Genomic DNA, 11,787 nt, shown 5'->3' on the forward strand with positions numbered 1-11,787 from the left:
CTTAACTAACTCTTGTCCTAAAAACTGAAACAATTCCCCGTTGGCACGGACCAGAGCCAAAACTTTGCCAGTTGCCTGTAAATCATTCAGACATACCTTTGGTGACCCTGATGTTGCAACGAGGAACTGGTGGCCAAAGCGACATCATCCCCCATCTGCGTAAGGAGGCAGCAACCAGCCAAGGGTAAAAGCCCCATGGACCAGCAGGTGAGCGAGCTTAAGCCTAATGGCTGATAAGTCACCGGGGGAGAGCCGTGGGGAAGGGACACAGGAGGCACCGAGGGAAAGTGGCTTTCCTTCCCAAAGAGACGCTTTTCCAGGTGACGACCGCTATTTGGGGAGCGAGCTGTCACTGACAAGAGATGACTGATGAGCACACCAACCAAAGCTGGCGTTCTTCCTCTGGTAATTAAAGCCCTTTCTGTTACCATATATATAGTTATAAGTTTCAGGGGACAATTCCAAACTGCTTAGCAGGAATATACCACATGTTTATCTGAAATAAAGGCTACATCTCCAAGGGCAGTTTAAATCACGTCACAACAATATCTCATGCTCTACTTAACCTTAGTAGCCTCAGCCATATCAAGACCAAGAACAAGTTTCTCTTTTAGAATCCAAATGCCAAGTGGGAAGCAGAAGACAGCTCAAGCTAAAGAAATGCCAGTATCCCGACTTCATAGGTGGTGACATGGATGCTCACTGCCTGCCCCATCCCTGAAAAAACAAACAAACAAACAAAAAACAACCAACCAACCGTTTAAAAACACACCTCCAAAACCTGCAATCCTTTCTGCTAGAGTTCACTCCTTCTGTTAGGAAGAAATCCTTTGTAAGGAATTTTACATTTGTCTTTTCCCAACTTGCAGGAAAGAGGGTAATCATTACAGTCTCACTTAAAATTTAAATATTTTAATTATGACGAAAACAGCACACTTTTCACTTCAACTAAAAGTAAATACAATAATACCATACAAAGCTTAAGGATGATAGTTGTGGGAACCATGCCAGACACCGACAGTCAAGGCCTTGTTGTTAGTATGCTGGAATGGCCAAGGCCACTCTGAACATGGGAATCTTAATCAGAATGGTCAAAGCTAAGATACCACAAGCAGGTGCAAGGTCACAGCGATGTCACAGTATACTGCACACGCGTGCCTTGCTGCAGCCAAAATGATTGATATAACTATTGGCACGAAGCCCCTTTGGTCTAAGTAGTATGACACATTACTGACCAGCCAGTGTACAGAGTGCTGCCGCGATGGGAAGCTGGAAAGGCTGGAGAGAGGGGAGAGGCCAGAGAGGCAGGAACGAAGGGCTCAGGTGCCGCTACTATGTGAGGCAGTGAGTCCAGGGGCAGGGTGCGGCTGCTCAGATAATAACTGTGGGTACAGAAGATACTGCTGCTTTTATGGGAAAGATGTACTTATTATCGGCCGGTGTGCGGCTGCCTGTTTTATGGGCTGCTTAAAGAACTGTCTTGTCTAATGGCAATGGGCACTGGCTCCTACAATAAAGACTCATTCTTATGCACCCACACCATCTCATGGCCTCTCCGTCTACCCCCCCCCCCCCCCCGGCATCCAAGAAGGTCCAGCCCCTGGCAGACGGGCTCGGCCCCGACAATTAGTGCAATGGGCAGGGTTTGAGAAGGAACCTGCCCTGACCATTGGCATAGTTGTTAGTAGGATTCGGAGGAATATTAAGAACTCAGAACAGCTGTGCTCTATGCTGCTCTGACAACAGTATAAAGCCAGCCTTAAAGACAACAAAATCCATTCAAATATACTTCTCCAAACCATGAATTTAAGAGCTCCCTTACCTGACGAACAAAACTATTTGAGGTAGTGTCAGATGACGTGCTCCCATCGGATCCTTTAAATCTGTTCTTCCTTCTAGCTCCTTTTCCATATGACTAAAAAAAAGAGGAAAATGAGATTACTGTTAGACCCTCTCACAGGAACCTAGGCCGAGGTCTAGAAAACGTCAAAGACCAAAACACATAATGACTTGCCATCATGTGGACATTACTGAAAAGTTATTATTGGAGGAATCACAAATCACTGAGTATATAGGGAAGAAAATTGTTTAGACAAAGACAATAACTGGTGAATTAAAACAATTTATGCTGTTAGGATATCGGCTGTCAAGAGGCAAAAGCCACTAAAGATGAAGCCTTTAAAAATAAGTAATTAAGTGCAGGAAGGCCTGGGGCGGCAGAAGTAACCGGGAGAGGAAAGGCAACTTGTCAGAACTCTCAGAGAGCAAGAAAGCAATGGATTCATGCACAATGCGATGTTGCTGCCCGGGAGAGCCGAGCATGCATTTTTCTGCTTCTTTTCATGCTTTAATTGATAATTCCACGGGGACTCTTTTATTGGAGTGGTACTTGCAAGAAATGCATATGGTGGCTGAAAAACATTCTGCAATACGAACTCTGATTGCCTTTAAATTTATATGTGTAGGTCTACTCGAAGCATGAATGAAGCATGGTACTGGTTCTTAATACTATTGTATGGCTGTAGAGATTGCTTTCAGAGATGTTGAAATAGCTATATAAGTGCTAGTGAAGCACATGAAATTAAAATACTTTATAAAATGTGCTGGCCCATGGTTGTAGTGTTTGAATGCGATGTGAAAGTTTTGCTTTTTAACTACTTAGTGACTTTCTTGAGAAGGCAAGGAAAATAAATTTTATGAAATAATAATAATGAAAAATTAAGTATATAAGAACAGGACATTAAAGGTAGGACAATTTGTTTTAATAACAAGATTGGGCCAAACACAGACATATACAAATGAACTTGCTTTTACTACTCTATCTACAGTTTACACTGAGAGCACTAAGAATAAACTATGCATCAATCTATGTTTAATTCTAGGCACAGATAAAGTTATTGTGAATACTGAACATTAAGATGTAAGTGAAAAATAGCTCACCACTGAGCTTACAGTCACATGCACATAGGTTGGGATCCTTGAATATATTTTCTAGCCTGTCCAAGCATCAGTCTTCTCAGCCTTAAAATGGGGACAGTATTACTTACCTGACAGTTATTTTAAATATTAAACAAAATAACATATTTTATAGCATTTAGTATAATACTGGAACATGTAATATAATATACTGAAAAAACCGATACCCACATTAGGGCTGGAAGGGTAGGGGGAAATTGGGCTAAAGTATATAATACTAGAGGCCCAGTGCATGAAATTCGTGTGTGTGTGTGTGAGGAGGGATCCCCTCAGCCCAACCTGCACCCTCTCCAATCTGGGACCCCTCGGGGGATGTCCGACTGCCAGTTTAGGCCCCATCCCAGGGATCAGGACTAAACCGGCAGTCGGACATCCCTCTCACAATCCTGGACTGCTGGCTCCTAATTGCTCACCTGCCTGCCTGCCTGGTCGCCCCTAACTGCCCCCCCTGCTGGCCTGGTCACCCCTAACTGCCCCCCGCTGCCAGCCACGTTGCCCCAACTGCCCCCCCTGCCAGCCTGGTTGCCCCTAAGTGGCCCCCTGCTGGCCTGGTCGCCTCTTACTGCCCCCCCTGCCGGCTTGGTCGCCCCTAACTGCCCTCCCCTGCCGGCCTGGTCGCCCTCAACTGCCCCCCTGCTGGCCTGGTTGCCCCACACAGCCTGCTGTTGAGTCGTTTGGTCGTCCCTCACTAACCCCCCTGCCGGCCTGGTTGTAGGCAGCCATCTTTGTGAGGGTGTGACCGTCAATTTGCATATTACCTCTTTATTATATAGGATGGTTAGAATGATTAGGCTCACAGAGACTTCATTAGATTATCAGAATTTACAAAATTTACTTTTTCAAAATGACCATGTTCTGGTTTTGAAAATCCTGCTTTGTTATATTTTACATATTCATATGGTTTTCATTAAAATGGAAATATGAACCATAATATACATAGCACTTAGGCAAGCTGAAATCCATTACAGTACAAACATTTGTGTTATGAGTAATTTAGATGCATTTGCAATCAGAGAGAGGGTGGTATAATCTTAAAGCAAAAATCTTTCTTAAATATATTTGTTCTCTTCCAAGTATCTAAGGGATTTATATAATACAAATGTGTTTCCATGGCATTTAATTAACTCTCAACTTCATAAAAGGAAAGATCATCTAGGCTGGGCTTTCATAATGTATTATACAAGGTTCTCCTCACTTAACAGCTTATTCTTCTTACTTGAGTAAACATTATTCAGTAAACTGTTGAAAAATAACATTCTTTCAGCAATGTTCTTCCTTTTCCAATTATTATGTAAAGGTTTGGACAGAAGTGTCTTCCAAGGCCTAAGAATGTTATAATAAAGTATGAATATTTCCTTAAAATTAAAAAATGTACATTATTCCATATGAAAAAATACATATGACCTAGAAAGCATTTTGGAACCTAAACTATGTCTTTGGGGGTGGGGGTATAAATATATGTTAAATATACTATTTTTCTTCCTGAGGAACATAAATTATCTATGAGAGCTAAGATCAAATATAATCCCATCCCATTATCATGTGGCCTTCCAGTGCCATGTTGAAATGGGTGAAAAGCGCGTCTTTGAAATTCTATTGTCATATGGTTCAGACTTTTCATGATAAATACACTTTACTAGTCAGCTGCTTCGGTGTGTAAGCCTTTTCATGGCTGTTCACAATTGCACAACAGGCACTGTGAGACCACAGCGTATTTAAGACATTCAGTCACAAGGGAGGCTGCAGTTCTCTGCAAGAAATCAGATGCATTTTTAAAAACCACATTAATTTTTCTAGGCCCCTGGGGATACTGTTCATAAACATTATTCCAGGTGTCTTTAGCTACCCATGTAATGTATTTACATTGGATTATCACAAATTTCAATTGTACTAATATACAGTTTGCACACTAAAAGAAAAAGGCCATGGTATACTGAATCATTTGCAAACTAGTGATAGTTTTTAGGAAAAGATAGCATCCTTCAATTACATTAATGAAAGATTATTTATTCAAATTATGAACTTGTTCATGCCCTAACAGTGTTACAGCAAATTCCTATTCATTATAGATCACATTTATCAAAAGCCCAAATAAATGGATATGCTTCTATTTTGCTCTCTTACTAATTTCAGTAGTAATTTCTCATCTATAGCCTCCTTTTTTATTTTTAACTGTAGAGTGACTACTCAGTGACTAGTTATTTTTTTATGATAATATCAGAATTTGGAAAAAAGAATTGAAGCATCATCTGGAATACAAGTGAATGTTTCTGGTATTGATATGGTTCAATGGTCCATTTTTATGTACTGTAAAAACATTAGTGAAAATTTATACTGCCATTGAAAAATGAAGTTTCCTTTAATCCAAAGCATACTTAAAGTTAGGTCCATCTTACTGAAATGGTTTTTATTTTTAGTTACTGTAAATCTTTGAAAATAAGGATTAGAATGGAACATCTGAAGAAAACGTTTTTAAAGTAAAGGCCAGCCGAGACCGGTTTGGCTCAGTGGATAGAGCGTCGGCCTGCGGACTCAAGGGTCCCAGGTTCGATTCTGGTCAAGGGCATGTACCTTGGTTGCAGGCACATCCCCAGTGGGGGGTGTGCAGGAGGCAGCTGATCGATGTTTCTCTCTCATCGATGTTTCTAACTCTCTATCCCTCTCTCTTCCTCTCTGTAAAAAAATCAATAAAATATATTTTAAAAAAAAAGTAAAGGCCAAATCTCTCCTAAATGGAAAAAGGCAGGAAAGAAGTACAGTTTTCTTAGTTAAGGTGCTATTTCAAGTGCAGCTACTTTTATGACCAATGGTGTTTTTTTAAAATATTTTTTAGCAACAACAATATATGAACACCTGATATAGACACAGTTAACAATCAGATCACCAGGTTTCAAGAAGTAAACGGGAAAGAGAAAGGGGTTTGGCCAGAGTGCAGAGTGTAACCCATAATACTCTCTCTCTCTGACACATGCAGACCCCTATGTCTTTCTTGGAACATAGTCTAAAAAGTCAGTAATTTTCATTCGTTGCTTATTAGGTATATGCAGATCAATAAAAATAAATTGTCATCATAGCAAAAAGGAAAAAAGAAAACCGTATACTTAAATTTCTTTACTTCTCCTAAAATATCAACCAAGCTAAGATTTCAGAAACTAAAAAAAAGTAAGAAAATTTCACCAATACATAAATGATGTATTAAAAAGATATCCAACATTCATCACATAAATGAATTCTCTGTTGATACTAAATACTTTTAAAACTAAACTGGAGTCTCAAAATCAGCAACTAAATGTTCAAATTTGTACAAGCAATTGAAATCAAATTTCTGTATGACCAAAGTAGACAGCAGTAGTTAATGGTACAAGTTGCCTATTAAGTGGAGATTTCAGCACAGCTGTACACAGAAAGTAGGCCTGGCGGCCCCTGGGGGTGGCTTTGAGAAGGATGTCGCTTTTGTGATTGATGGATATGGTAACAATTCTCCTACCTGAGCATAATGCTGAGGCCCAAAATGAGTTTTATCCCTCTCGGTTAGCATTCTTTGATATTTATCCCTTTGAACTGACGACTTTCCCCATCTTACGGTCCAAAGCAAACAAAGCCAAAACCATCCACAGAGGAATCAGACGTGAAATTTCATTTACCAATAGTTTAGTATCAATGAGGTTGTTAGATCCTTTACTAGGAGAGAAGTTTAACTCCCTAGGAAGAGGGAAACATAAGTTGTTTACTACATGGATCCGTTTACACAAAAGCAGAAAGGAATCAGGAGGCAGCGTAAGCAGAGCTCTTTTCAGGGCCTGGCAGGTAGAAAAGGGAAGAGGGGCCAGGTCAGGAAGCAGAGAAATGCCCAGTGGAGGAGTGCAGGGCAGGGAGAGGGCGTGCAGGCCAGGGCCCAATCTTGCCCTCGTCACAATCTACCTCCAGCCAGGCTCGGAAAGAACTCTAAGACAGACCCAATGGCTTGAAGTGGTATCACAATTCATTTGAACTCCCTGTAATTGTGAAAGTAAGTACACTATTTGCAGGAGATAGATATGTCTCACAGTTACAAAATTAAAGAGTGCCACCACCCCCTACAGGGTTAACATATTTTGCTCCGTCTTTCTTGAAAGGACCAAGGCTCCATTCTGTATAATTCAAAAGAATTAAATGCAGCAACAGGTAAATGAAGTCTTTACATAAAAAGAAAGACAAAAAAGGAAAACATGAAACTGCAAAATCAACTAAACCTCCAATCACCCAAAGAGTCAGATATTATATTTCACATTTTAAAACGCACTCAGAAAGTCTGATCGGCATGCTTCTAAATCTCGCCCTTGCGACACCAGAACAAAAATGCCATTCAAGAGGAAACTGGCTGGGCTTCGGAGTGAAGGCTTTAGCAAAAACATAAAACACAGGACCCATGGCCATTATATTTGGAGACTGCAAAAGGCTGTTAGACCTCAGAATGTTTCTGGAAAATGGTATTGACCTGGTTCAAGGGCCCCGGGAGAATGGCTGCTGCTCCAGCTCCTTGAATCAGGATGTTGCCATTACCGGCCTGGCCTGTTATTACTACAACATGCTTGAAAAGCATCTGGCAGACTCCGCTGGGGTGGACCCAGCTGGGCTCTGTTGCTAGGAGCAAAACAAACAGGCCCTCTGGTTACTGTCTGTTCATTTTCAGGTGTGACTGGAGGTGCCAGCTACAATCTCTTTGAGGCCTAAAGTGCTGAGCCACTACTCCGGTTTCTCATCTACTTCCTCCTCCATAGCCATTCTACTCTCAGTCCCTTTCAGGTACTGCCCATCCACCCAGCCTGCTTACGTGATTTATTCAACTCCCCGGAGAATTACCAGTGCCATACTTTAGCATAATGCCGTCCAACAGAAATATAACACAAGCCGCCCAACAGAAATACAATACCTGCCACATGGGTACTTGAAAGGTTCTAGCAGCCACATTAAAAAGGTAAATGGCAACAGGTGAAATGAATTGTAATAATGCATTTTATTTCATTCAATATATACAAAATATTATCATTGCAACATGTAATCAATATAAAAAATCATTAACAAGATGCTGAGTGGCCCTTATTTTATATTAAATCTCTCAAGTCCGGTGTGTATTTTCCACGTATAGCACGTCTCCGTTCTGAGGAGCCACATTTCAAGTGCTCAGAAATCACATGTGGCTAGGGGCTACGACGGTAGTGGACAGCACAGATTTGGAGCTTTGGAGGGGGAGTTCTAAACTAGCACCTTGACTTTGAAGGTCGACTGCAGCCAAGTGTGCCGTGAAACTGCAACAAGTTACCTAAAACGCGGTGCCATTTGCTGACATCAGACCTCTCAAGAACTTGCCGTCAGACTGCCACTCCAGCCATCCGTTTTGCTTGTGACGGTGTGCTGGAGGGAGGGGGGCTGGCATGTATGGAGCTGCCGGCTACCCAAGGAGGATTTCTGACATCAAAACAGAGTAAGAGCAGGGCGTGTGAATCTACCTATCTTGCTTTGCTCACACAGAACTTGCAGTATAACCTAGAGGTGAAGTAGAAAGGATTCTTAAAGACAACGATGGCTTAGAGGTGCCATTTGTACAGAAAATTCCATTTCTGAGGAGAATTGCCATTACGTGGTGTCACAAAAAGCGGGGTGCTCCTGAGACAGCTCTTTTCCTCCCTCCCTTCCTGCTGGCCTGTCCGGAGAGATGGAAGAGATGCCTTTGCCAACTGTTCACAGCCCTCTGATGCCATGATTTATTAGATAGAAAATAAACAAGGCAGTGTTTCCCTCAGATAATGGATGTGCTATGGACACAATTCCAGGAAAACTGCTTTCATTTTTGCAAGGTAGAGAAAGCAAGGGAATGGATGCTGGTGAAGCTGAATATTTATACCTCTTACCTGCATATAATATCCATTCTCTCTTTCTCCTCTCTCACATATCTATGCAATTGCCTGCCAGTTACTGTGGACTGAGTCCTTGCAATGTCTCGTGCACAGATCTGTCATATCCATTATCCTTTCCTTCCTTTAGTTTAGCCTCGTACTTCTTGTCCAAACTGTTCTATCCATCTCCCTTCGGGTAGCCCCACCTCTGGACTCCTCAGACCCAACATTATCTTCCAGAACCTTCCCAGGTGACTCTTTGGAAGGAGCTATTACATGGCTCCTTCCCTGAATCCCATCCACGGCTCTTTATTATTTAATGCACTGCAGGTTTCAAAGCCTCTAAAATGGGGGCTCCACTTGCCTTGTCAGTCTTATGCCTAAGCATGCCCTATCTGTAATTTTCCACTCTCTTTTCAAACTAGGGATCATAAATGCCTGCTTTAAGGCTTCTAACTTCTGCGACTTGGCTTCCTGTATAGTTAGTTCCCTGCCTTCTCTCTGAAAATCTCTGTTGAAATCTAACCCGCCCTCGAAGTCCCTTCTCAAAGGCCACCTCTTCTGTGACGTCCTTATCAGTTACTCCAAGTAGAGAGAGTATTGGTGATCTTTAGTGCTGGGAAACCACAGAAGAAACCACTATATTCTCTTATAGTCCCATGCCATACTCGCCACTCCTCTGTCATACTTGCAGCTACGAGAACGTCACTTATTATGAAGGCAGAAATGCACATCTGAATTATTTCCACATTGCAGCTATACAAGAAATATCTGTTGGCTTACTTTTTAAACTATTTGTTTGGCTATATAAGTCTCTAAATCAATGAGTATCTCTTATCTGGATGCAGTCATGCTTTCTATCAGCCCTAACTTTGATCTTTAGAAATTCAGGAACTCTATTTTTATCATGAGAATCAAAACTTAAAAAAAAAAAAAAATCCTTGAAGGGAGATCAAAGAGAAAAGAAGGTCTGACAGTTCTTTTCTCTATCAATATTCAAGACCTTCCTCCTGGAATCTGTCCTGGAGGGCTCTGAGAACATTTCTCACTCTCCTCTGACCTGCTAAGTGAGGAGAGAAAACCAGGAGTCTGGAACAAAGACTTCAGGTCCTCTGGCTGAGGCCAGATGCTCATGCAGGTGGTTAGTTACACGTCCCCACTCTGCACAGCCAAGCAGCCCTCCACCCCACCGGCCAAGCAGCCCACAGCTAGCAGTCCTAAGTCGTGTCCCTGCTGGGATAAAAGTTGACAGACTCCTTGCCGCTGAGACCTGGAGGTGCCTGTAATCCACACTGTACCTGCCAAGCCTTACGTAAAAGCCACCTTCTCGTTACCCAACGCCTACAACTGGCATCTCCTATTTCACAACAGCAGCAAACCGGAATTTTCCCAGAAACCACTAAAACTCATCAGAGCTTTAAAAAGGTGGTCCTGAAACTCTCTAAAATAGCTGGCATTTCGGGAGGGGGGGGTGGAAAAATAAAAACTTTCACGGCCCCAGCTCGCTCTCTTCCTAAAAGAAAGGAACAGGGGTCTAGGCAAACGCGGGCAGAGGCGGTGAAGGGAGCTGAGCTGTCAGGCAGCATCACGCCCCAGGTGAGGCGGGCGAGGGCGGCGGGGCTGCTGCCGGGAGGCCGGGCCCGCTCCCCGGCGCCACACGCCCGCTCCCACCCGGCTCAGAGCGCGTCCACAAGGGCCGGCGTGGGAGCCAGAGCCCCGGGAAGCGGGGCCCCTCCCGCCCACCCGGACTCACGATCTTGAGCAGGTCCAGTCCGCTCGCCTGGTTCATGTCTCCCCATGTGCCTCTCCCGGGAAGGGGCGAGGAGGGCAGACCGGAGCGGCTCGGGGGCCGCCTGGGGAGCCCGGGAGGTCCCCCCCACCCCCCCGCGCCCCTTCCCACTGGTTTTTCGCAAGCCAAGAAAAAATGGAAGCCGGAGAAGAGCCGGGGCAAGGCGAACGGGGGTCGGGTCACCGGCGCCGAGAACGGAGAGTGGGTGGCAAAGCGCGAGGGAGGAAGGAGGAGGTGGCGGAGGGGACCGAGGCGGGCGGGCGGGCGGGCGCGGGAGCCCGGGAGGGGAGAGGCGGCGCGGACGGTGGGAGCCCCGCGCCCGGCGGCTCACAAAGGAAGGCGAAGGCGCGGCGCGGTCGCTACCTGTGCGGGCGCTCCGAGCGCCCCCGCGGGCGCCGCGCTCTCCAGCACGTCCATCGGGAGCTCCTGCGCCACCGCCGCCGCCGCGGAGGGAGGCGACTTGGACATGTCGCTGCGGACCATTGGCGAAAAGTCGGCTCCGGCAGCCTCCTCCGGCCCCTCGCGGCGGGTGCCCTCCTCCCTCCCCGCCCCGCTCCGCTCCCAGCCGCCCGGGGCTGGCGCCGCACTCGCTCGCCGGCAGTCAGGGCGCGGGACGGGGCTGGGCCATTTGGAGGAGCGACGCGCGGGGGAGCGGGGAGGTGGCGGCGGAGAGGGGCGCCTCCGCCATCGGCCGGGCCGGGCTGAGCGCGCCCAGAGCGGCGGCGGCGCGGGGACCGTCCTCGCCAAGAGGGAGGGAGCGGGCGGGCGGGCGGGCGGAGAGCGGCCCAGGGGGAGGCGCGTCGGAAAGCGAGAGTGACACGGCGGCGGGAGGCAGAAAGTTCCCCGCGGGAGGCGCGGCCGCGTGGGTCCGTCCGGCTCGGCCGCTGCGCGTCGCCGTGGCACGCGCGCTGGAAAGTTTTCAAAGCCGCGGAAGCGGGGCCCGGCCCCCGGGAGCTGCCTCCCTCGGACGTCCGAGCTCCCCTCCCTGGGCTCCCAAACCGCCTCCCGGGGACCCCGCGAGCCTGCGGGAGGGAACAGGTCCCCGCACACACTCTACTCGGAGGCTCTGTTCCTAAAGTGAAGGTCAAAGATCCGCGAAGGCTTCGGGCGGCCCCAGAGCCAAGGTTCACCAAGGACGTCACCGGG

The 11,787-nt window shown here is 46.0% G+C and overlaps 1 protein-coding gene across 1 annotated transcript in view; it reads right to left on the reverse strand.

Annotated features, from left to right (window-relative positions):
* The window catches only part of CACNB2 (calcium voltage-gated channel auxiliary subunit beta 2), a 372,371-nt gene extending 361,042 nt beyond the window's left edge, over nucleotides 1-11,329 (reverse strand). Inside the window, exons 1-2 of the mRNA XM_079766692.1 lie at nucleotides 11,005-11,329; nucleotides 1,823-1,915 (exon numbers count right to left, since the gene is read on the reverse strand). Coding sequence (XP_079622818.1) covers nucleotides 1,823-1,915; nucleotides 11,005-11,124 — 213 coding nt within the window. The 5' untranslated portion in view covers nucleotides 11,125-11,329. The remainder of the gene's footprint in view (nucleotides 1-1,822; nucleotides 1,916-11,004) is intronic.
* Between the last annotated feature and the right edge of the window lie 458 nt (nucleotides 11,330-11,787).

This window comes from Cnephaeus nilssonii, assembly GCF_951640355.1.
Source record: "Cnephaeus nilssonii genome assembly, chromosome: 1".
Classification (NCBI taxonomy): Eukaryota; Metazoa; Chordata; class Mammalia; order Chiroptera; family Vespertilionidae; genus Cnephaeus; species Cnephaeus nilssonii.